Here is a 26,764-nt window from a genome sequence, read left to right on the forward strand (position 1 = left end):
AGAAAAAAAAAGAAAAAATTATCAATATTGTAAATGAATAGAAATATGTAATTAATTTGTTTAAAAAAAAAAATTTAAAAACGTGCATATCTTTTGAATTTATTATGAACATTTTTTTGTTTGTTTTATCTTTTGCAATAATTTTGGAAATGTTTAAAAATCTAAATCTCAATATTGTAATTGAATAAAAAAAAACTTACATGCATTTTTTTAAACAAATAAATTCTAATAGATTTTTAATATTATTTTTTTTATCTTTTGATAAGATATTCAATTAAAAATGTAATTAAAAATTTTAATTCTTAATACTGTAATTGAAAAAAAAAGTTGTAAACAAAAAGTATTTAATAAAATTTAACACATTTATTATTCTTAATTTCTTTAGTAATAAATATAAATAAAAAAATAGCCTAATCTTAATTTAATATCACTCATATTTATTGATCTTTCGCATTTTAGAAATGTTTTAAAAAATCCAATTTTCAATATTGCAACTGAATAAAAAATGATATGTCATTAATTTGTAAAAAAGTATGTATTAAATAAAAAAAAGTAAACATTTTTATCACTCATTTTTGTTTTTGCACTGGATTTTTTATTTTACTATTATTTTATAAATCAAATTTTCATCATTTAAATGTAAATAAAAATGTTATGGCATGTTTTTAATTTCTAAAGTATTTACAAAAGATGATAGTATTTGTTGTTTATGCAATATTTCGTTACTAAATTAAACTGCTTTATTTAGTTTATTTTAAATAGATTTTTTTTAAAGGTCTTGACAGATTATGGGAAACTGAGGCAGAAAATGTGTTAATCTGTCATGAAAATAATGGTGTAATGCAAAAATAATCATGTCTCATTCCTCTGGAATTTTAAAAAAAGCTGTTAGTTAAGAGAAACATGCATCTCCTGCATGACACCTGCAGTCATCTCATGATCACGTCCCACGTCTCGTTAGCTTGTTCTCGTTACCTTTTATGAGTGTGGCATTTTAATGAGTCACAGTGGCTTTCAAGGACAAGCCCGCAGGAAACACACGTCTTTAAGTCACTGATAGAGTTTGATAGTGACTGCATTGAGAAACACTCTCACGTGTGTCTCTGAAACACTTTGAACGATTAATATTCACATGAGCAATGATTCACTTTCCCAATGCAAAATTCACAACACACATTCCTGGAAATGTCAGACAGCTGTTTGCTTTAAGATATAATTAGTGATGGGTTGATTGATTATGGATTTTAATAATGAACTCTTATAACTTCAACGGTCTTTGACAGTAACGTACAGTAACGTACATTGTTGATCACAATTGTAATGTTAAAAAAAAGGCCATTTTGTTTTCTGTGACAGTGAATATTATTTTTGCAAATGCTGTGGATTTAAAAATGTTACTCAGATGAAGTTATCTAGCTCTGTTGAAATTGTGAAAATGATTAGTATTACAGCATTAGTTCTGGGTTGAAAATATTCAATTATACTTGATATTTAATGAATTTGATATTTAATTATTTTATTTTATTTTATTTTAATGTCAGACAAATAAAGTGCAAATTCAAAAATGTTACTAAATTAAAATAATTTTTGAATATACATTACTTAATATTAACGGAATGAAAAATAAATACAAAAAAATATTTTATTTTATTTTATTGTATTCAAAAATGTTTTAATATCCATTACTTAACATTAACTGAAAAAAAAAATTAAATACACACAAAATATATATTTTTAATTGTATTAAATTTTATTTGTTTAGGCATTATATTTTCAGGCAAATAAATAAAACTAAATAAAAAGATTAATATACATGATTTTATACTAATACTAACATTAACTGAATAAAAAATAAATAAAATGTTACTAAATTAAAATAATTTTTGAGTATCCATTACTTAACATTAACTGAATAAAAAAATAAATACACAAAAAAATATGTTTTTTATTTTATTTTATTTTATTCAAAAATGTTTTAATATCCATTACTTAACATTAATAAAGTGCACTCAAAAATGTTACTAAATTAAAATAATTTTTGAATATCCATTACTTAACATTAACTGAATAAAAAAATAAATACACAAAAAAATATGTTTTTTATTTTATTTTATTTTATTCAAAAATGTTTTAATATCCATTACTTAACATTAATAAAGTGCACTCAAAAATGTTACTAAATTAAAATAATTTTTGAATATCCATTACTTAACATTAACTGAATAAAAAATAAATACACAAAAAAAATGTTTTTTATTTTATTTTATTTTATTCAAAAATGTTTTAATATCCATTACTTAACATTAACTGAAAAACAATTTAATACACACACAAAAATATATATATTTTTTTATTTTATTTAATTTTATTTGTTTAGGCATTATATTTTCAGGCAAATAAATAAAACTAAATAAAAAAATGAATATATTTGAATTTAAACTAATACTAACATTAACTGAATAAAAAATAAATAAAATGTTACTAAATTAAAATAATTTTTGAATATATACAAAAATATATATTTTATTTTATTTTATTCAAAAATGTTTTAATATCTATTACTTAACATTAACTGAAAAACAATTTAATACACACACAAAAATATATATATTTATTTTATTTTATTTTATTTTATTTGTTTAGGCATTATATTTTCAGGCAAATAAATAAAACTAAATAAAAAAATGAATATAATTGACTTTATACTAATACTAACATTAACTGAATAAAAAATAAATACTCAAAAAAAATTTTATTTAATTTTATTTAATTTTAGGCATTTTATTTTCAGGCAAATAAAGTTCAAACTCAAAAATGTTACTAAATTAAAATAATTTTTGAATATCAATTACTTAACATTAACTGAATAAAAAATAAATACACACAAAAATATGTTTTATTTTATTTTATTTTATTTTATTCGAAAATGTTTTAATATCCATTAATTAACATTAAATGAAAAAAATAAAAATAAACACACACACACACAAAATATATATATTTTTTAATTGTATTTAATTTTATTTGTTTAGGCATTATATTTTCAAGCAAATAAATAAAACTAAATAAAAAAATGAATATAAATGCCTTTATACTAATACTAACATTAACTGAATAAAAAATAAATAAAATGTTACTAAATTAAAATAATTTTTGAATATATACAAAAAAATATATTTTTTATTTTATTTTATTTTATTTTATTTTATTCAAAAATGTTTTAATATCCATTACTTAACATTAAATGAAAAAATAAATAAATAAATACACACACACAAAATAATTTTTTTTAATTGTATTTAATTTTATTTGTTTAGGCATTATATTTTCAAGCAAATAAATAAAACTAAATAAAAAAATGAATATAAATGACTTTATACTAATACTAACATTAACTAAGTAAAGAAAAAAATTTTACTAAATTAAAATAATTTTTGAATATCCACATTACGTAACATTAAATGAACAAAAAATAAATACACAAAAAATTTTAATTGAATTGAATTGAATTTTATTTTATTTTAGGCCTTTTATTAAATAATAATAAAGTGCAAACTCAAAGATGTAACTTCAATTCAATAGCATCAGTTCATTTTCCTAGTTAGTTACATCTCTTGATTGAATAAAAAGAAATGACGTCTTTTTCATTCCAGTATTTTGTGTGTGAGAGAGGCATTAGCATTTGTGAAATACATGATTGAGGAAAACAGCAGACAGCAGTTGTGACCCCCCTCCAGCACAGATATGCTAATAATAATTGAATGTGATCTCCACACAGACAGTCATTTGTCATCCGCACTGATGTGTCTGCTCTCAGATCAAACGTGAGCACTGATCTGTGTGTCTCTCAGCTGGACTCGCTCCAGGATTCATCTTCTAGAGCCAGACTTTGGGTGCTTGATGTGGACTTGCAGTCTTGTGGCCTTCACTCACACATTCCCATGAAGGTCACGAGACCGTAGCGTGTCCCATTTGTTATTTTCCTGAAGGGTTGCGCCACGAGAGCCTGCTTTTGCCAAGCCTACAGCACTACAGTTCACACACTATTCACTGAAGTCTGTGATAGACACTGATCTGCTCACGTTATAGAGAGCAAGAGACTGTCTGACTGACATGGAAAGTGACAAACCATGTTTGTTTGTTTTTATGTGCGGCTTAAGGGTGTGTAAATATGAAATCTTGAAGTCTTATCTGAGATTTGATTGAGTCAAATTCACTAACTTCACATCCAGCCAGTCATAAATCACACTAAATTAATATCTAAATTGTCAGTCTTGATTTAAAATAAATTTGATTATATTCAAAACACAAACAAAAACAATCAAATATGGAATATTTCTATTATGATATTTATGTACTGTGTAGGCCAAGAGCAAACACGTGAATAATATAATTAACTGCACTAATTAAATTTACATGTATTTTATTTTATTTTGAGGAAAATTAAGTGCGAATTCAAAAATGTTACTCAATTAAATTAATTTTCGAATTTCCATTACCTTCCATTAATAGAAATAAAATTAAACACACAAAACATGTTATTTATTTTATGTTTATATTTTATAGATTTTATATTTTATATTTTATATTTTTATTATTTCATGCATTTTTAATTTCAGGCAAATAAAGTGCAAATGCAAAAAATGTTACTAAATAATAAAAAAAAGAATATAAATTATTTTTTTAAGTTTTTAATAAATTCATTTTTTTAGGCAAATAAAGTTCAAATTCAAAAATGTTACTAAATTAAAAGAATTTTTGAATATCCATTACTTAACATTAACTGTAAAAAAATAAACAAATACAAAAAATTAATATTTTATGTTTTATTTTATTTTATTGCATTTTCATGCAAATGAAGTGCAAATTCAAAAATGTTACTAAATAAAAAAAAATCTGACTATCCATTACTTAACATTAACTGAAAAAAAATAAACACATAAATTATTTTATTTCATTTTATTTTCAAGCAAGTAAAGTGCACATTCAAAAATGTTACTAAATTAAAATAATTTTTGAATATCCATTATTATTTTAAATTTATTTCAGAAATAAATTTGAATACAATATTACAAAACTATGGAAGCCTGGTCCAAAACAATATTTGAATACTGAAAAAAAAAAAAAAAATATTTCTTTTCTTTTATTATTTTCTTTTATTTTCATGCAAATAAAATAACTAAAAATGTATTTTATTTTAGGCAATTTATTTTCAGGCAAATAAAGTGCAAACTCAAAAATATTACTAAATTAAAATAATTTTGAATATCCATTACTTAACAATAAATAAAAAAAACACACAAAAATATTTTATTTTATTTATTTATTCATTTATTTTTTATTATTATTTTATTTTCATGCAAATAAATATAATAAATAAATTCTAGGCAATTTATTTTCAGGCAATCTCACATTGCAGATTTTATTTTTTTATTTTAAATTAGTGTGTTTAATTAAGTCTAATCATAGACAAGACCTGTTCTCTTGTTCATGTCTTTCCTTCTTCAGTCGTAAAGAAGAGTCGTTTTTTTTAAGGAAAACATTTCAGGATTTCTCTCCATATAATGGACCTCTATGGTGCCCCCGAGTTTGAACTTCCAAAAAGCAGCTTCAAAGGGCTCTAAATGATCACAGCTGAGGAAGAAGGGTCTTATCTAGCGAAATGATCGGTTATTTCAAAAAACATTTACAACTTATATAATTTTTAATCTCAAACTCTCGTCTTACCAAACTAGACAAGATGAGAATTTGAGGTTAAAAAGTATATAAACTGTAAAAAATTTTTTGAAAATAACCCATAATTTTGCTAGATAAGACCCTTTTTTCCTCGGCTGTGATCGTTTAGAGCCCTTTGAAGCTGCTTTTTGGAAGTTCATACTCGGGGGCACCATAGAAGTCCATTATATGGAGAGAAATCCTGAAATGTTTTTCTCAAAAAACACCATTTCTTTATGACTGAAGAAAGAAAGACATGAACATCTTGGATGACAAGGGGGTGAGTACATTATCTGTACATTTTTGTTCTGAAAGTGAACTACTCCTTTAAAGGCTGCTGTTTTTCTGCTGCCAATCTAACCGTATGTCTCTGTGTGTTTGTCTTACAGTTAGAGCTGATCCAGAAGCACACATGGTACATGTAAGTACTGAACTTCTATGATTTTTGGGGCAGAAAACAATGGTTGTGACACCCAGAAACAGCGGGCTGGGCATTAGGGACGGGTAGACAGGATCAAATGTGTCTGTCTCGGCGTTACGCAGCGTGTGATAAATGGCACAGACCCCACATGTCAGCAGCAAGGACACATTTCCTCAGGCCCGGCAGGGATTTGCTGTCCGCCTCGTCTGCCTTCCTCCAGAGAGAGAGAGACAGCAGGCGAAGGTCGTCCCGACACACTCGTGCCGCGGCCTCCCGTCTGACGGCCTCTCTGGGGTCAAAGACGTGGCAGACACGCCGCCTGCGCTTTTAAGCACAATACTTATGTTTTTAGCTGCTCTCGAACACGCCGCCGTCTTTTCTAACAGATGGCCACAGCAAACATTTGGAGCGGATTTGATGAAGGAAGTTTATGAAGACGCTTGTCGTGGATTTGGGGTCAGAACGAGCTGCGGTCGTTAGGATCACAAGGTTTTCAGTGAAACACATGCTTGTGCTGCTTTATTAACTGTGATCTGACACAAGTGTCGTTTCTGTTCACGTCTGTGTCCGTGTGGAGATTATGTTTCGGGGTTTATGTGCACAAATTATTAGCGCACGTTATTCGAACTGGTTTAGCTGGTTTTAGTTTTTTTTTTTTTTTTTTTTTTTTTTAGAAATAAGATGCTTTTAATTGATTTTAGCTGGTTTTGGTTAAATTTAACTGTTTTAGATGGTTTTTACCTTCTTTTTTTTGTAAATAAGCTGCCTTTAGTTGTTTTTTTTTTTTATGTAAAAAAAAGCTTCTTTTTTTTTTTTGGCTAAATCAACTGATTTTTGTTTTTTTCCAAATCAGATGTTTTTGTTAAATCAAGTCGTTTTAACTTATTTTAGCAGTTTTTTTGGCAGATTTATTTTTTTTGGATGAACCAAAATAAATCAGCTGGTTTTACTTGGTTTTTAGATGTTTGTGTGTGTGTAAAACAGCTGGGTTTAACCGAATTAGACAGTTTGAGCTGGTTTTATTTATTTTTTATAAAATCAACTGGTTTTAGCTGTTTTTTTAATTTATTTTTTTTAAGAGCTGGTTTTAACTGTTTTTAGCTGTTTTTAAGGCTTCTGTTTTAGCTGGTTTTAGTTTTTTTTTATAAATCAGCTGATTTTAGCTGTTTTTTGTCGATCTTTTTAAGCTGGTTTTGGCTGAATGAATTGGTTTTAGCTGGGGTTTTTTTAAACAGCTTGTTTTCAATTGATTTTATGTGGTTTTTAAAGCTGATTTTCACTCAATTTAGCTCTTTTAGATGTTTTTTTTAGCTTTTTTAAATAAAAAAGATGCTTTTATTTGGTTTTTAGCAGTTTTTTCTAAATTAACTGTCAACTTTTTTTTAGCTGTGTTTTTTTTTGGACGGAATGAACGGTTTTAGCTGTTTTTAAGGCTTCTGTTTTAGCTGGTTTTAGTTTTTTTTTTTTATAAATCAGCTAGTTTTAGCTGTTTTTTGTCGATTTTTTTAAGCTGGTTTTGGCTAAATGAACTGGTTTTAGCTGGGTTTTGTTTTTAAACAGCTTGTTTTTAATTGATTTTAGATGTGTTTTTTAAGCTAGTTTTCACAAAATTTAACTGTTTAAGCTGTTTTTTGGCAGATTTTTTTGGATGAACCAGCTGGTTTTAACAGTTTTTAGCTGCTTTGTCAACTGGATTTAGCTGGTTTTTATTTTATTTTTTTTTTAGGTAAAGTTTAGCCGCTAAAAAAGAAAAAGCTTTAATTTGTCATACTTGCTGCAGTGGGATTTAACAAAATAAGCAAAACAAAGTAACAAGTTTTGCCCCATTTTGCAATCTCAGTCCACATATCAAATAGACAGCATATTTATATTGACATGAGCAAAAATTTAAAAACGACAGTCCATTTAATCAGTGATAAGGTCACGTCTATAGTCAACCCCTGTTTTCTCTAGTATTGAAGATTATTTGTACAGATTCATTTTCAGTATTCTTTGGCTGAATGATTGACACCTTCTACAACAGTTCGTATCAGTGTGACTGTCTTTATTCCTTTATTTCTGGACACTCGCTCTGATGTCAGGAGAAGATCTCAGCTGTATAGTGTCCTTGTGTTGTTGTTGGATGTGTGGTATTGTCAGTGTCACTGATTCTCTTCTGCTGTCTTCAGAGGAGGGAAGAACGAGCCAGAACCAGAGCAGCCGGTGCCCAGGAAGGTGGCGATCCGCAGTATCCCGTCAGCCGACGACATCGACCCCGACGTCCTGGAGAGCATGCACTCGCTGGGCTGCTTCCGCGACAAGAACAAGCTCATGAAGGACCTGCTATCAGATGAGTGAGTGATTAGTTTGTTAGTTAGACTGTTAGTTTAATCTTTATATCTTCTGTTAGAACAGTTATTTCTAGCTACAAAGAGAAATTCAGCTATTTTTTGTTAAATGCCATTGATTTTTAGCTGTTTTTTGCTTTTTTCCCCCTTAAACTGAAAACCTTCAAACTTCAAGCTAAATGGCTGTTTCTCGTCCTTTGTCTCATCAGTGAGAATCAGGAGAAGATGATCTATTTCCTTCTGTTGGATCGTAAGGAGAGATACCCCAGCCATGAAGACCAGAATCTCCCTCCACGCAACGATATAGGTATGAATAATGAAACCAAAAATTAATACAGGGGTGTACAGTTGGGGAAATAATTATTTGATCCCCTGCTGATTTTGTATGTTTGCCCACTGACAAAGAAATTATCAGTCTATAATTTTAATGGGAGGTTTATTTTAACAGTGAGAGACAGAATAACAACAACAACAACAAATAAAAAAAACACAACACTGAAAAACAAAGCTATAAATTGATTTGCATTTTAATGAGTAAAATAAGTATTTGATCCCCTATCAGTCAGCAAGATTTCTGACTTCCAGGTGTCTTTTATACAGGTAACAGGCTGAGATTAGGAGCACTCTCTTAAAGGTCATATATTTTATACCTTTCTGGAGGTATATTTTAGTTATTGATGTCTTTAAGAATATATGTGACCCTGGACCACAAAACCAGTCTTAAGTCGCTGGGGTATATTTGTAGCAATAGCCAAAAATACATTGTATGGGTCAAAATTATTGATTTTTCTTTTATGTCAAAAATCATTAGGAAATTAAGTAAAGATCATGTTCCATGAAGATTTTTTGTAAAATTCCTACTGTAAATATATCAAAATGTAATTTTTGATTAGTAATATGCATTGTTAAGAACTTAATTTGGAGAAATTTAAAGGTGATTTTCTCAGTATTTTGATTTTTTGCACCCTTAGATTTCAGATTTTCAAATAGATGTATCTCGGCCAAATATTGTCCTATCCTAACAAACCATACATCAATAGAAAGCTTATTTATTGAGCTTTCATATGATGTATATATCTCAGTTTTGTAAAATTTAACCTTATGACTGGTTTTGTGGTCCAGGGTCACATATATTTGTGGTATAAGTGCCCAAAACCATCTCAATATATTTTTACAGCCCCTCTATTAGTAGCTCTGTCAAGAACAGGTCGATTTTAGCCTGTCTAATTAATATTCATAAGCCTGTCTTCTGATTGGCCTGTTGTTTTCTGAGTGACGCATGGCCAGGCCAATCACAGGTAATTAGGGTCATGTATGCTGTAGCCTGCTGTGGCTTGGTGATACTCAACAGGATGTTTCAATGGTAATAATTTTATTTTTTATTTTTTTTCAAACACAGAATGCAGTAAGCCACGTGATTTTTTTACCGGCAGATAAACGAAAAAATATGTGCAAACTAGAATCAAGCAGCGATCAGCGAGTTCCTCACTATCCGCACTGAACTGCATTCGCCAGTTTAGTTTCAGTTTAACACATTGCGCTACATCTCACATTTTCCAGAATCGCTGTGTGAAAGAGGCTGAAGTTGATGTGACACTGGTCTCTTATATTAATGTTGTTCAGAAGCCTGTGCAATGATGTAGTTTCTTGACATCCATCGACTGAACAGCATTTTCCTGACTTGTTTCGTGGATGCGATGTTGTCTGTGGGTTTGACAAAAGAAGGTTGGGACAGTGGTTGGTGCTCGAGGTGGTGACTAAAGGCAGTGAATGAGTAGTTTCGGACATCACATTTGTTACAGAAGTAACAGCGGCTTGTGAAAAGGCATAGCTACTTTATGTAGGCTGTGTGCATTTTTCTCTGGATTGACTGTTTTGAAACTTATATGATAGCTGCATAGCCCCTAGATCTCAGTTATCATGAAAAATTACAGGAAATTATCAGGAAATTTCAGTTTTGACAAAATGGGAACTTTAAAGGGAATGCTCCTAATCTCAGCTTGTTTCCTGTATAAAAGACACCGGTCCACAGAAGCAATCAATCAATCAGATTCCAAACTCTCCACCATGGCCAAGACCAAAGAGCTGTCCAAGGATGTCAGGGACAAGGTTGTAGACCTACACAAGGCTGAAATGGGCTACAAGACCATCGCCAAGCAGCTTGGTGAGAAGGTGACAATAGTTGGTGCGATTATTCACAAATGGAAGAAGCACAAAATAACTGTGAGTCTCCCTTGGTCTGGGGCTCCATGTAAGATCTCACCTCGTGGAATCAGCCCAGAACTACATGGGAGGATCTTGTCAATGATCTCAAGGCAGTTAGGACCATAGTCACCCAAAAAAACAATTGGTAAGACACTACGCCGTGAAGGCCCTCAAGGTCCCTCTGCTCAAGAAAGCACATGTACAGGCCCGTCTGAAGTTTGCCAATGAACATCTGAATGATTCAGAGGAGAACTGGGTGAAAGTGTTGTGGTCAGATGAGACCACAAGCTTTGGCATCAACTCAACTCGCCGTGTTTGGAGGACGAGAAATGCTGCCTATGACCCCAAGAACACCATCCCCACTGTCAAATATGGAGGTGGAAACATTATGATTTGGGGGTGTTTTTCTGCTAAAGGGGACAGGAAAACTGCACCACGTCAAAGAAATAGTGGATGGGGCATGTACCATCAAATCTTGGGTGAGAACTTTCTTCTCTCAGGGTATTGAAAATGAGTCGTGGATGGGTGGCCTAGCCGGTCTCCAGACCTTACTCCCATAGAAAATCTATGGAGGGAGCCGAAGGTTTGAGTTGACAAACATCAGACTCGAAACCTTAATGACTTGGAGAGGATCTGCAAAGAGGAAGGGAACAAAATCCCTCCTGAGATGTGTGCAAACCTGGTGGCCAACTACAAGAAACGTCTGACCTCTGTGATTGCCAACAAGGGTTTTGCCACCAAGTACTAAGTCCTGTTTTGCAATACTATATTTATACTTCTTAAAATGCAAATCAATTTATAACTTTTTTGAAATGTGTTTTTTCCTGATTTTTTGTAGTTATTCTGTCTCTCACTGTTCAAATAAACCTTCCATTAAAATTATAGACAGATCATTTGTCAGTGAGCAAACATACAACGTATAAAATCAGCAGGGGGTCAAATAATTATTACTATATTTATATTAAATTATTTATGTATATATATAATTTTGCCTAATTTTGGCTTTAACATTAGTTAATGCATTGTGAACTAACATGAACAAACAATGAACAACTGTATTTTCATTAACTAACATGAACAAAGATTATTAAATAGTGTAATAAATGTATGGTTCATTGTTCATTGTTTGTTCATGTTAGTTAAAACATTAACTAATGTTAACAAAGGACACTTTATTGTAAAGTGTTACCATATAGTGTGTATCTATGTATGTATAATAACTTTTTGTGATTCATTATTCATTGGCTTTTCCCGGGCTAGCGGTCAATGCAAATGTGGTTTAGTGAAATGCCCTCAGTGCTTTAAGAAACGCATTAATTGCAGCAGGCGCCGCTTCTAATGATTAATTCACAATCAGAAGTGGTGTTGAGAGTGGCTTTACAAACCATAGCTTTGTGCTGAAGATGAACACAGCCATTGGTGTAAAGCGTTGAATTGGGTTTTGTGTGTGTGTGTGTTCAGATCCGCCGAGGAAGCGTGTCGACTCACCCATGCTGAACAGACATGGGAAGAGGAGGCCGGAGAGGAAGTCTATGGAGGTGCTGAGCGTTACAGATGGAGGTTCACCTGTACCGGCACGACGAGCCATCGACATGACACAACACGGACAGAGGTGCACAAAACACACCACATCGCACACATACTGCTGATATTGTTTCCATCTATACATCCTCATTCATGATGATACTTCTGATGGCTTTCACTGTCTTCTATGTTCATCAAGGCTGCATTTATTTAATTAAAAATACAGTAAAAACAGTAAAATTGTGAAATATTGTTAAAATTTTAAATAAGTGTTTTCTATTTGAATATATGTTAAATTTTAATTTATTTCTGTGACCAAAGCTGAATTTTCAACATCATTACTCCAGGCTTTAGTGTCACATGATCCTTCAGAAATCATTCTAATATGCTGATTTGCTGCTCAAGAAACATTTCTGATTATTATGTTGAAAACTGATGAAACTTTTTATGGAAACATGATACTCTTTACTTAAAAAGTAAAGAATGAGAAAATAGTTATTTTTCAGCAAGGATTTATTAAATTGATAAAAAGACAATAAAGACATTTAAATGTTACAAAAAAAAATTTAAATCAGTGATGAACTTTCTATTTATCAAACAATCCTAAAAAAGTTTCAATTTCCACAAAAATATTAAGCAATAAATAGTATTCTCAGATTTCTAAAGGATCATGTAAAACTAAAGACTAAAGTAATGATGCTAAAATTCAGATTTGATCACAGAAATAAATTATATTTTATTGTATATTCAAATAAAAAACACTTATTTTAAATTGTAATAATATTTAATATTAATATTTGCTGTTTTTACTGTATTTTTGGGAATAAATGCATCCTTGCTGAGCAGAAGAGACTTCTTTGCAAAACATTTAAAAAATCCTAATTATTCCAAACTGACACAAACTAAGGGAGCAGTTGAAATTATTTTTAGAATGTAAACTTTTTTTGTTAGGTATTTATATATTTTCTATATATACACTATCAGTCAAGTTTTTGAACAGATTTTTTTTTATATTTTTGAAGAAGTCTCTTCTGCTCACCAAGCCTGCCTTATTTGATCCAAAGTATGGAAAAAACTGTAAAATTCTGAAATATTTTTACTATTTAAAATAACTGTTTTCTGTTTGAATATATTTTAAAATGTAATTTATTTCTGTGATTTCAAAGCTGAATTTTCAGCATCATTACTCCAGTTACACGATCCTCCAGAAATCATTTTAATATTCTGATTTGCTCTTCAAGAAACTTTTATTCTTATTCTTATTCTTATTCTTATTCTTATTCTTATTCTTATGTTGAAAACAGCTAAGTAGATTTTTTTCAAGTTTCTTTGATGAATAGAAAGTTCAGAAGAACAGCATTTATCTGAAATAGAATTTTTTTGTAACATTATAAATGTCTTTATTATCAAAAGATCATCATCTTCTGATCAATTTACAGCATCCTTGTTAACTAAAAGTATTAATTTCGATAATTTCTTTCCAAAAAAAAAAAAAAATATATATATATATATATATACATACATATACCAACTCCAAGCTTTTGAATGGTATAGCGTGTAATGCTACAAAAGCTTTTTTTTTTTAGATAAATGCTGATTTTTGGATCTTTCTATTCATCAAAGTATCCTGAAAAATAATAATAAATGTTTTTTGAGCAGCAAATTTTATATATTAGAATGATTTCTGAAGGATCATGTGGCACTGAAGACTGGAGTAATGATGCTGAAAATTCAGCTTTGATCACAGGAATAAATTACATTTTAAAATGTATCCAAATAGACAACAGTTCTTTTAAATAGTAAAAATATTTTAAAATTTTACTGTTTTGCTCTATATTTGATCAAATAAATGCAGGCTTGGTGAGCAGAAGAGACTTATTTAAAAAAAAACACAAAATATCTTACTGTTCAAAAACTTTTGACTGGTAGTGTATATATATAAAGTTACTTTTATTCAACCAGCAAGTTTTTTTTTTTTTTGACCAGAAATGACACAGGCGTCTCCCAAAAGATAATAAGATGATGTACAAGAGGCATCATTGTGGGGAAAAAAATATTTCTCAGCTTTTTTTTTTTACATTTGAACAAAAAGTGGCATGTCCAAAATTATTCATACCCTTTGCAAACTGTCACAGTCTGTGGGAAAATCCAAAGTTCTATACCATTCCAAATAGTCCAAGCTGTTCTAAAGCATCCTAATTTCCCTGATTCATTGGGAACAGCTGTTTTAATCAACTCAACAGGTGAAAAACAGAAGCTCTCTGCTGTTGGTTTGTGGACAGTCATGGCTAAGACAAAGGAGCTCACTGAGGACCTGCGGCTGCGCATTGTGGCTGCTCACAAGTCAGGAAAGGGCTATAAGACCATATCTAAATGTTTTGAAGTTCCAGTGGCTACAGTGCAAAGTATTATTAAAAAATACAAGACTTTCAGCACTGTGAAAAATCTCAGAGGATGTGGTCGGAAGCCAAAAGTGACACCTGTGCTGGCCAGGAGGATAGTGAGAGAGGTAAAAAAGAATCCAAGGATCGCCATCCTGATGAATCTGGGCTCTGCTGGTGGCAACATCTCAAGGCAGACAGTCCACAGACACTGAACACCACTGGGTTCCACGGACGCAGACCAAGGAGGACACCACTTCTCCAGATAAGGCACACAAAAGCCTGCTTGGCCTTTGCAAATGCTCATCTGGACAAAGAAGAAGACTTCTAGTCTTCTGTTTTATGGTCAGATGAAACAAAAATCGAATTGTTTGGCCACAATGATGTAGCCTTCATTTGGCGTAAAAAAGGAGAAGCCTTCAACCCTAAGAACACCATCCCCACTGTCAAACATGGTGGTGGGAACCTAATGTTTTGGGGGTGTTTTTCAGCCGGTGGACCAGGGAACCTAATCACAGTAAACGGCACCATGAAAAAGGAGCAATACATTAAAATTCTCAACAACAACATCAGGCAGACTGCAGAGAAACTTGGCCTTGGGCACCAGTGGACATTTCAGCAGGACAACGACCCAAAACACACAGCAAAAGTGGTGAAGAAATGGTTAGCAGACAAAAACATTAATGTTTTGCAGTGGCCCAGCCAGAGTCCTGACTTAAATCCAATTGAGAATCTGTGGAGGGAGCTAAAGATCAGGGTGATGGCAAGGAGACTCTCCAACCTGAAAGAGTTGGAGCTCATCGCTAAAGATGAATGGGCAAAAATACCAGTGGAGACATGCACAAAGCTGGTCAGCAATTATAGGAAGGCTTTTCTATTGATTATTGAGAAGGGTATGAATAATTTTGGACATGCCACTTTTTGTTCAAATGTAAATAAAAGATGAGTAATAATTTTTTCCAAAATGATGCCTCTTGTACATCGTCTTATATATATATATATATAAATATATATATATAAATATATATATATATATATATATATATATATATATATATATATATATATATATATATATATAATATGTATGTGTATATGTATGTGTGTGTGTTAACTAGAGTCTGTGAGCAGTACTACACTATTTTTTCTATATCTACCTATCCTAAATTTGACCAATAATTCAAGATTTGCTGCCTCTGGGGTTCTCGTCTATTACTCAATACTCAAACTAAATCTGAAAATCAAAGTTTTTCTCAGTTTTGTTACGTGTTCGATGACGCAGTTTCAGATTCTCAGCTAATCCACAGCTGAGGAATATTTCACGACCCCTCCGGCAGTTTGCCATTGCGTTTGGTCTGAGAAACGCCGCTGTGAGGCAAATACTGTCAGAGACTTGAGAAATTATTCCTGTCTTTCACTATTCACTCGTTGATTTTTTTTCCCCTCAACCTTTTTAAACTTCATATTTCAGGTGACGCTTCAAATTCAGTTTTTTCTTTTCTTTTCCAAAAACCTATCTGAAATAAAAATGAATGAGGGGAATACTTTCGTAACCAACACCATTGAAAAAGCACTTACCTCCCCTGTGAGAAGAGAGACACGGCGCTGTCTTTTATTCTTTGTAGCCGTTAGTTCGCTACTTTATTGTTGTGTTCAGAGACTCACTGTTTGCCGGCTTTGTCTCCCGCTGCAGTAAGAGCACGTTCAGTAAAAGCTTGGATATCTCGGACGCCAAATGCAAAGCAAAGAGCAAAGAGGAAAGGTACACGCCGACCTCTGACCTCCAGATAGTTCACAGAGCTTTAGTCATCAAAGATGCAGAGATGCTTTTCCTGTCCAGAGCTTTCCAGCGAGACCTTTTCACTGACCTCCACTGCATTACAGGCTCCTGACTTCTGTCTGCAATAATAGACTGAAAGAATTATTTAGTTCAGATGATTTCAACACACTCTAGGGATGTCAGTGTTACAGTCGGTGAGTTTAATGCTTAAAAAAACATGCTGAAGGCTAATTAGCATACTTTATATATAGAAGTACTTTTGGTATTAGGACAAACTCACAATAAATCTCACAAAATGTTTTTTTTCCCTCCCACTTCTTTAATTATAAACAACTGAAAAAGTGGTATTAATTAGTATATGATAAACATGAACTAATATGAAATCTAAATAATATATTCTCAGCCTTATTATTTCTTGCATTTTTGCTTCTAGGGTAAGTTTATTTTTATGATTTTTTTGTTGTGTATTTAGATTTTAACTGGAAAACAATACAAAATATTTGTTTTAATTTTTTTGCAGTTAATATTTATCTGTTATCAGATGTCATACTATAAGAAACTACAATAAGATTATCATACTATCTGATTTTATGTGATGCAGTTTTATTTTGGTACACTATTTAAATATTTATTAAAAAAAATAACTTTTTTAATACTTTGCTTTTGCATTCATTTTTTTGTTTTTGTCACATTGCTATAATATTGTTTTTTCCTCTTTTTAATATTTCTATTTAGCTTTAATTTGTTTATATTTAAATTTTTAGTAATTTTGGTATTTCAAATGAATATTATATTTTTTATATATAAATATTTACATATTATATGTTATTGTATAATATGTCTTTTTATGCTTTTAGATTTCAAATTAATTGTATTGATTTTTTGATATTTCTGTTTACAAATGCATTTCTATTTCAGTTTTTAGTAATTTTAGTATTTCAGATGAACCTGATTTTATGATCTGATGCAGTGTTATTGTAATATTATTTATAATGTTATATATTTTTATATATACATATTTACATATTTTATATTATTGTATAATATAATATATCTTTTTATACTTTTATATTTCAAACTAATTTTATAGATTTTTTTAATATTTCTGTTTACAAATGTATTTATATTTCAGTTTTTAGTAATTTTAGTATTTCAGATGATTTTCTGCAGTGTTATTGCAATATTATTTATAAACTACTGTAATATTTATTCATTTGAATCAGCTTTATTTGTTCATTTTCAGTATTCATTTAAATTTTATTTTATACTTTTACATTTTCTTATATTTAACTTTTATACTTCATATTAATTTTATAGTTTTTTGTCAGATTGTTATTGATTTTTGATATTTCTGTTTACGAAAGGCATTTATATTTAAGTTTTTAGTCATTTTAATACTTCAAATTATTATAATTTAAAAAAAATATATAATTTCATAATTTCAGGCAGCATTTTGAAATTTTCTAGGGTCATTGAGTTTTTCATATTATGTTTTTTGTAATATTTAGATTTTATTTTAGCTTTATTTAAATTACTGAAAGCCATTTTTAGTTTTATTTAACCATAACACTGTTATAACAAAATATAATTTATAAAAAAACGAACTTTTTTTGTTTTGTTTTGTTCTGTTTTTTGCCTTTTTTCATTTTGTTTTGCTTCTTTGTTTTTTTTTTGTTTTTTTTGTTTTTTTTTGCTTTTTTTTACTTTTTTGTCTTGTTGTCTTATGTTTTGTGTTATGTTTTTGTTTTGTGTCTTTTTGTTTGTGTGTGGGTTTTTTATGTCTTTGTGTTTTATTTTTATTTTGTGTCTTGTTTTTGTTTTGTCTTGTCTTTTTGTGTGTGCTTTCTGTTTTTCTTCAGTTTTTTTTGCGTGTTTGGTGTTTTTGAGTTATTTGTTTTGTTTTACTTTTATATTGTATTATATTTTACTTTTATATTTCATATTATTTTGTGTTTTTTCATTACATTGTTATTTTTAATATTTCTGTTTACAAATGTATAAATATTTCAGGTTTTTATAATTTTATAATTTCAGTTAGTTGTCAAGACAGCATTTAGAATTTTTTTTTTCATATTATTATGTTTTATTCTAATATATATATATATATATTTTGTTTTGTTTTGTTTTTTGGTTTAGCTTTAACGAAATTTTGAAATTTTGAGATTAACATTTTTAAAATATTTTTAGGGTTAGCTTTAGTTAAACCATTTTTTTTTAAGAATTCAACATAAAATATAATCTGCCTGTAACTGTTTAAAATAAATAAAATAAATCTAGCATGAAGCAAAATGGTCGCATGACAGTTATGCAATTTCTGCTGCTCAAAACTTAACTCTTTAAGTGATAAAAAGAATAAAATAACCTTTTCTGATTGTATATGAACTATTTTAATCAAATCAGGCTGAAAATATATTATTTGTAACATTTCATACAATGCTAAAGGCTACACCTGCTTAGTCTTGTTTTTTGTGTTTTGTTTAGTTTTGTTCTGTTTTTTGCCTTTTTGTTCATTTTGTTTTGCATCTTTGTGTTTTGTTTTTGTTCTGTTTTTTTGTGTTTTATTTTTATTTTGTGTCTTGTTTTTGTTTTGATTTGCTTTTATTGTTTTTTTTTCTGTTTTTGTTTTGTCTTGTCTTTTTGTGTGTGCTTTCTGTTTTTCTTCAGTTTTTTTTCTGTCTTGGGTTTTTTCAGTTATTTGTTTTACTTTTATATTTTATTATATTTTACTTTTATATTTCATACAAATTTTTTTGTCACATTGTTATTGATTTTTAATATTTCTATTTACAAATGCATTTATAGTTCAGTTTTTAGTCATTTTAGCACTTCAAATTAATTTTTTTTTTATAATTTCATAATTTCAGTTAGTTGTCAAGGCAGCATTTAGATTTTTTTTTAAGTTAAAGTTAAAATATTTTTAGGATTAGTTTTAGTTAAATCTTTTTTTTTTTTTTTTAAGAATTCAACATAAAATATAATTGCCTATAACTGTTTAAAAAAATAGCATAAAACTAAATGGTTGCATGACATTTCTGCTATTTCTGCTAGTCAAAACCTAACTCTTTCAGTGATTAAAAGAATAAAATAACCTTTTCTGATTGTATATGAATTATTTTCATCAAATCAGGCTGAAAATATATTATTTGTAACATTTCATACAATGTTAAAGCCTACACCTGCTTAGCATTTCCCTTCAGAATATATTTTAAAAAACTATTTTAATAGTAAATGTGACTATTTACATTTGAATACATATCACTCTTACACATATTCTGTGAGAATATTCTACTGAGGCTCAGTTCTCTTTAAATTTCACAGATGTATATAATGAAATTAAATAGCTTAAATATATGAAAAGCTGTCCGTATATCCGATGTTGTGCCATCTATCTTGAAGCCAGACAATAAATGAACCCTATTTATTTTAGCCTTCGGTCTCTATTTTTTTCCACGTAAACTTTGAACCCTCACCTTCCACTGTATCATAACAAAGTAGGTCTTATTTTTCCATTTCATCTTAAAACTCAATTTTATTACACTCCTTTCATTCACACTCAAATGGCCAGACGTATCTGATGGCAGGATTGAAATGGGGAATTGACAGGAGCTGACCTGAGACTGACACATACGCCACCTGAGGATTTCACACTGATTGCCTTTCAGAAGGAAGCAGCCGAATATCTAAAGAAAAACGGCTCTCGCTCTCGCTGTGTTTTCAGTGGGATATTGCATGCTATATGCACTATATGCAAGTATACACTTGACTTAAAAAGTGTAATATTAACGTGAGTTAGTACAAACTGTCCAACAATACAATTTCAAACAGAATAAAGCTTCAGTAGATTGATGTAAATGTCAAACTACATTATAGTTGTCACATTAATTCATTACACATGTTTAATGCACATGGTTATCAATGTTTATTTGATTTTTTGGTAAAATGTCACTCTTGGCAATGAATTAATGGGTCTCAAGCTTAATTAGGTTGAGGAAAGATGTTCTGAAATGACAGGAAACTCTCTGCATCTTTACTTCTGTTTGCAGTAGATACATTTTTATTCTTAGATTCAGTTTTTAGTTGTGATTTCAGATGCCTTAGTCATATACAACTAGTCTTTTTTGATTTGCTCAATTTAGATTTTGTTGTACTTTTTTTCTTTCTGGTTTTGTTTTGTTGTAATTTCTTTTTTGTGCTTTGCATTTTTTTTTTTTTTTTTTTTTTTTTACATTTTGTTTTGTTTTTGTTGTTTAGTTTATTTCTGTTTTTGTTTTATTTTTGTTTAGGTTCTTGTCTTTTTTTGTGTGTGTGTATTTTGGTTTTCTTCTGTTTTTTTTTTTTTTGCCTTGTCTTTTTTTGTTCTAAGTTTCTTCTGTTATTTGTGTGTGTTTTTTGTCTTGTTTCTTGTTTAGTTTTTTTGCCTCTTTTGTTAATTTTGTTTAGCATCTTAGTGTTTTGTTTTTGTTCTGTTATTTGTGTCTTTTTTATTTTGTTTTGTTTTTTTGTTATGTTTTTGTTTTATTTTTGTTTTGTGTCTTGTCTTTTTTTGTGTGAGTGTTTTTGTTCTGTTTTGTTTTATTTTTGTTTTATGTATTGGAATTTTGTTTTTCTTTCTTTTTTGTTTTGTGTCTTTTCTGAGTATTTTGTTTAGCATTTTTTGTTTTGTTTTTGTTCTGTTTTTGTTCTGTTTTTATTTTTTTGTATCTTGTTTTTCGTTTTGTTTTGCTTTTATTGTTTTGTTTTGTGTCTTGTCTTTTTGTTTTTGTTCTATGTTTTTTGTCTTGTTTGTTTTATTTTTGTTTGTGTCTTGTTTGCGTGTGTGTTTTTTTGTTTTCTTCATTTTTTTGTGTCTTGTCTTTTTAGTTTTGTGTGCATGTTTTTATATTTAGTTTTTTTTTTTGGCTATATATATATATTTATTTATTTTTTGTCTAATCCATTTTGTTTTGCATCTTTTTTGTTCTGTTTTTGTTTTTAATATTGTTTTGTTTCTTGGTTTTTGTTTATTTTGCTTTGCATTTTTGTTTTGTTTTGTTGACCTGTTTTTGTTTTATTTCTCTAAAGCGTGTGTTGTGTGCTCCCTTCCGGAGGGAACTCTACGCTGCGTCCTGTCGGACACTATGGGAACTGCCTTCAGCATGACCGGTTCTGAAACAAGGTATAGAATAACGACAGTGAACTTGACACTGGCCGGCGCCAGCCCGTGACGTCATCAGCAGGTGCCTGCCTAGTATAAAAGCAGGTGCCTGAGAGTACCACACCATCTTTTTGTCTTCAGAGTCCTCCGTTCTAGCGAGTGACTATAACGATGCCTAGAGGTAAACTGTTTAGGAAGTGCGCGGATCCGTGTCAGAGAAATCTGACACCTGATGACGCGCACGACCTCTGTGTAAAGTGTTTGGGTGAAGAGCACGCGCGCTCCGTTCTTGAGGGAATGGAGTGCGTCCATTGTGAGGGTTTCACCATGAAGAAACTCCGTTCTCGTCTGGCCCTTTTCTCGAGGGAATCGGGCCATCCATCTGCCCCACGCGGCTCCGGCCCCGCGGCAGCTGAGGCTGCCCGGCGGCTGAGGTCCTGGGGATCTCAGGTGGAGCTGGCTGACGAGTTTGAGAGAGGAGTTAGTCTCTTGCGCCCGTCAGCCAGAGATGAGGATGCGCTGCTAGCGGAAGATGTGTTGTCTCTCACATCTTCCGATCCTGCAGCGAGTGCTCTGTTGGCTTCAAGCCAGGGCGAGCAGGAGGCTGAGATGGAACAAGATGACATCTCTGAATCCACACAGCCTCCTTGCCCCGCATATGAGGAGCTGATGTCTGTCATGGACCGCGCGGCTACCCGTTTGGAACTCCAGTGGAAGCCCGCTAGGGAAGAGGCCGCTCTGGGTAGACTGGACGAGCGGTTTCTTCCCGGCCATGACAAGCCAGCTCCCGTGAGCCTCCCATTCCTTCCCGATCTGCATAAAGAGATCGAGAAGGCATGGGACAGGCCATATTCAGCCCGCATTCACCGACATCAGCATGTGAATTATGCTGATGTCGAGGGAATGCTGGAGCGCGGATAAGCGTCGATGCCCCCATTGAGCAGACGTTCGCGAACTATCTCTCAGGGGGAGGGACATCGACCCTGAAGGCTCCGACCCTGCCTTCTAAGCCGCTCAAAGAAACATCGCGGCTGAATGGCAGGGCATATGCGGCAGCGGGTCAGGCTGGTGCTGCTCTGCACACTGTGGCGGTGTTGCAAGCGTACCAGGCTGATCTGCTGAGAGATTTGGACCGTGGTCTGGGGCTTTCCCCGGAGGAGGTGTCCGAGCTGCGCCGCACCACAGACCTCTCTCTGAGGGCCACCAAGCAGACAGCGACCGCGGTGGGCAGGTCCATGTCGGCTATGGTGGCCACAGAGAGACATCTGTGGGTGAACCTGGCGGACATCGAGGAGAAAGAAAAACGTTTTCTCCTCGATGCGCCGGTTTCGCCCTCTGAGTTATTCGGCACATCCGTCGAGGCGGTGGTCGAGAGATTCAGAGAGGCGAAGGCGCGCTCGGCGGCGTTCAAGTCATGTATTCCTCGCCGGTCCACGCCCCCACCTGAACACCGGGGAAAACCGGGCCCGTTCTGGTCCAGGGATGACCAGAGACGAGGCCAGGTCGCCAGTGTAGCCGGTCCCAGAGGAGGCGTGATGCGCGGCATAGGAGAGGGGATCTAAGGGAGACGATCCAGCGCCGGCGTGGCGGCAGGCCTGGGGCGGGCACCTAGAGTCTCCTCTCCGGTTCCCCTCACGTCCGTTCGGCCACCTGCCCCTTCCTTTCTCCCTCGCAAAGACTCTGGGGCTGGGCCAATGATGAGATCTCAATCTGATGGCCCAGCAGGTGAACAATAAAGACACTTTAAATAAATAAAAATGTTCAAATACGTATGTGTATGTTTCCTTTTTTGTCTGCCAGCTCCGCTTGGGTGATTTTTATTGCAGTGTTCGAGCTCCTCTTGAGCTCTACTGCCACCAAGTGCCGAGTGTAGCCAGGTCTCCCCTCGTTTCAAAAAAAGGAAAACAGTGTGTAGAGACCTCCACTCGTGGAAAACCCCTCCTGGGCTAAGCGTTGTCAGGTTTAAAAAAAAAAAAAAAAAAAAAAAACCTCCGCTAAAGAGTAAGCTTGGTATAGACATGATCTAGCATACATATACATACGAGAATATGTAAAAAAAAAAAAAAAAGCCCCGCTTTGAAGTAGAAATCTTATATATTTAGCTGATAGGCCCCATTCTGGGCCTCGCTAAATTATTCTCTGGTATTGTGACTAAAACCCAATCCGCCAGAACTGAGTGTAGCAGGCCTAGAAGGCCTCCTCTCTGTGAAGTCCTCTATAATGAGAGACATATAAAGATAATACTTCTTAGCGCTGAATGTAGCCAGGTCATTCTTAGACCTCCATTCATGAGAGCTTTTTTACTGGGTTGAGTGTTGCCAGGCTCCCTCTATGTGAGGTATTTCTGTTAAGCCTCCTCTTTCCAGAAATGCAGGCCGAAAACACAAGATTAAGGCAGCTTGTGAGCCCTTTTCGTGGACCTGTCACTACAAGCGTTGAGTGTAGTTAGGCCCCCCTTCCTCGAGAGGGCGTGTATACCAAGGCCTCCACTCGATAGAGCTTCCTCAACTGAGCGTCGTCAGGCTTGTTACGCTCGAGAGAGCTTGTAACCATTAAAGCCTCCCTCACTGAAAGCTCCGCTTCCGGGTTTTGCTATCGCCCGGGAATGATACAGGTGTCTTCCTCGCGAAATGTTTAGAGCACCTTCTCAAAACCACGTTAGTGGTGTCTGCTCACGCAAATTGTTTTGAGCATTCCCTAAAATCCACACGAGTGGTAAGTGCACTACTAGGCACTTTACTAAAATCCATATTTATGGTAAGGATCCCTCCCGTAAAGGCAGGGTCCTTCTTTAAATCCTTCACGGGTTGGACCACGCTGGGTAATCCTCCGTGCCCATTTTCGAGTTGGTTCCAAAACCCTTAAGTTTTTTCAACTCCTTTGATAAGCACAGTGTAATAGGTCTCCCCTCTGTCACAGTCAACAGTACTGAGACCTTCACTCTCACAGTTATAGCAGCTAGCAGGCCCATGAGTGCCTCGCTGACTATTTTTTGGGGGAGTGCAGTCTTCCACTCACCAAAAACTAGTGTTGTAGGCTTCTCTCCTTAGAGATGCAGTCTCGGAGCCTCCACTACACAGAGCTAGGTGATAAATGAGAATTTTTCATTATTTGCTCTACTGTGAGTTTCTGCCTTTTTCTTGAGCGTCGAGTGTAGTCAGGCCTCCCCTCGCCTAGAGCGTTTCACTTGAGGCCTCCACTCTGAAGAGTTTCCCTAGGGAGAGCGTCGTAGGCCTCCTCTCGCTTTAGAGAGTCTTTCTGCTGAAGCCTCCCCTCTCCAGAAGCTCCGCTTTCAGGCTCTGCTATCGTCTAGAGACTGCAGTCTGGTGATCCTCTCGCTATGCTCTGGGCACCTACTTAAAACCACATTGTGGTGTTTACTCACGCAAGTCCTTGAGCACTCCTTAAAATCCACATGTGTGGTAAATGCGCTCACGCATTTTCCTCAAATCCACGTTGGTGGTAAAGGTCTTCCCCCACTGGCGGGTCCTTTTCTAAAATCCTTCACGGTGTGGGTCACGCAGGTAAAACCTCCGTCCCATTGTTTGAGTTGGTTTCGTACAAAACCTTTTTAGTTTTTTCAACTCCAATCCAGATAGCACTGCTAGCAGGATTGAGTGTCGACGCCTCTTCAGGCCTCCACTCTCCAGAGGAGCTCCAAAAACGAAGGTAATTCTGTCGCACAGGCTTGTCAGCCTCGCGGATGACCTTCAGGATTAGAGTGTAGATAGGTCATGAGACCTCCACTCTCAGAGTTCTTCTTTGCTAAAGCACGGAGGTGTGTTAGGCTCCCTCCTTGAAAGCCTCCACTCTCCAGACTCCACTCAGGTAGTACTTTCGCATAGGCTATTCAGCCTCGATGAACACCTGCAGTGTTGAAGTGTAGTAGGTGAAGTGTAGTTAGGTCATCAGACCTCCACTATTAGAGTCTCCCTTCTATGAGATGTTGTCGGGCTTCTCCTCAGAAGCCTCCACTCTCCAGACTCACTCAGAGTCCTTCGTTGCCTCCAGAGATTCACTAGAAATAGGCGGTCCGACTGCACAGGCTGTTCAGCCTCGCGGACCACCTCTAGTATTGGATGTAGATAGGTCACAGACCTCCATCCTTAGAGTCGTCCTCTGCTGGGTGCAGAGTGGTACCAGGCTTCTTCTTACCAAAGCCGCCACTTTGCAGTAACTCCACTCAGGTAGTTCTGCTGCACAGGCTACTCAGCCTCACTGACTACCCTCAGTGTTGAAGTGTAGATGGGTCACGAGACCCCCACTCCTAGAGTTTTCCTTTGCAAGACACAGAGTGCTTTTCTGGCTTCCTTTGAAGCAGTCACTCCTCTGAACTCCTTGTGGGTAGTTCTGCTGCACAGGCTACTCAGCCTCACTGACTACCTCCAGGTTTTGAGTGTAGAGGTGCCACGGCACCTCCGTTCTTAGAGTTGCTCTCTGGAAGGCGCAGAGTGTTGCCAGGCTTTCTTCGTTGAAGCCTCCACTCCTCAGAGAATCTCCACTTAGACAGGCCTGTTGCACAGGCTATGCAGCCTCACAGACCATCGTCAGTGTCAAGTGTAGTTAGGTCATGAGACCTCCACTCTGTAGATTCCCTCTGAGCAGAAGCTCCACTCGGGTAGTTCTGGTTGCACAGGCTATTCAGCCTCACTGAATACCCTCAGTGTTGAGTATACATAGGTAGCCGAGCTAGGCGTGGCAGGTCACTGGGCCCCAGCGACTCTCGCTGAAGCAGGGGTGATTTTCCTTCTTGACTCCTCATTCAGTCAGTTTGATCACTTATCCCTCGGCATGGCGGCGTTGGTATAAACGTTCCCATAGTGTCCGACAGGACGCAGCGTAGAGTTCCCTCCGGAAGGGAACGTCTAGGTTACGTATGTAACCCCTGTTCCCTGAGGACAGGGAACGAGACGCTGCGTCTCGGGGCCATGCCTCGGGCCCTGCACAGACCTCCGTCTGACAAAAAGATGGTGTTGTGCTCTCAGGCACCTGCTTTTATACTAGGCAGGCACCTGCTGATGACGTCACGGGCTGGCGCCGGCCAGTGTCAAGTTCACTGTCGTTATTCTATACCTTGTTTCAGAACCGGTCATGCTGAAGGCAGTTCCCATAGTGTCCGACAGGACGCAGCGTCTCGTTCCCTGTCCTCAGGGAACAGGGGTTACATACATAACCTAGACGTTTTGGATTTCTTCTGTTTTTTGTGTCTTTTTGTTTTTTATTTTTTATTTTTGTCTTGTTTTTTGTTTTGTTCTGTTTTGTGTCTTGTCTTTTTGT

General features: G+C 34.0%; 1 protein-coding gene across 1 annotated transcript in view; it reads left to right on the forward strand.

Moving 5' to 3' along the window:
* Nucleotides 1–26,764, forward strand: part of LOC141301439 (serine/threonine-protein kinase BRSK2-like) — a 92,209-nt gene that overhangs the window by 30,623 nt on the left and 34,822 nt on the right. Inside the window, exons 9-13 of the mRNA XM_073831665.1 lie at nucleotides 6,105–6,136; nucleotides 8,305–8,469; nucleotides 8,673–8,770; nucleotides 12,130–12,280; nucleotides 16,267–16,335. Coding sequence (XP_073687766.1) covers nucleotides 6,105–6,136; nucleotides 8,305–8,469; nucleotides 8,673–8,770; nucleotides 12,130–12,280; nucleotides 16,267–16,335 — 515 coding nt within the window. The remainder of the gene's footprint in view (nucleotides 1–6,104; nucleotides 6,137–8,304; nucleotides 8,470–8,672; nucleotides 8,771–12,129; nucleotides 12,281–16,266; nucleotides 16,336–26,764) is intronic.

The sequence above is a fragment of the Garra rufa genome, chromosome 25 (genome assembly GCF_049309525.1).
Source record: "Garra rufa chromosome 25, GarRuf1.0, whole genome shotgun sequence".
Classification (NCBI taxonomy): domain Eukaryota; kingdom Metazoa; phylum Chordata; class Actinopteri; order Cypriniformes; family Cyprinidae; genus Garra; species Garra rufa.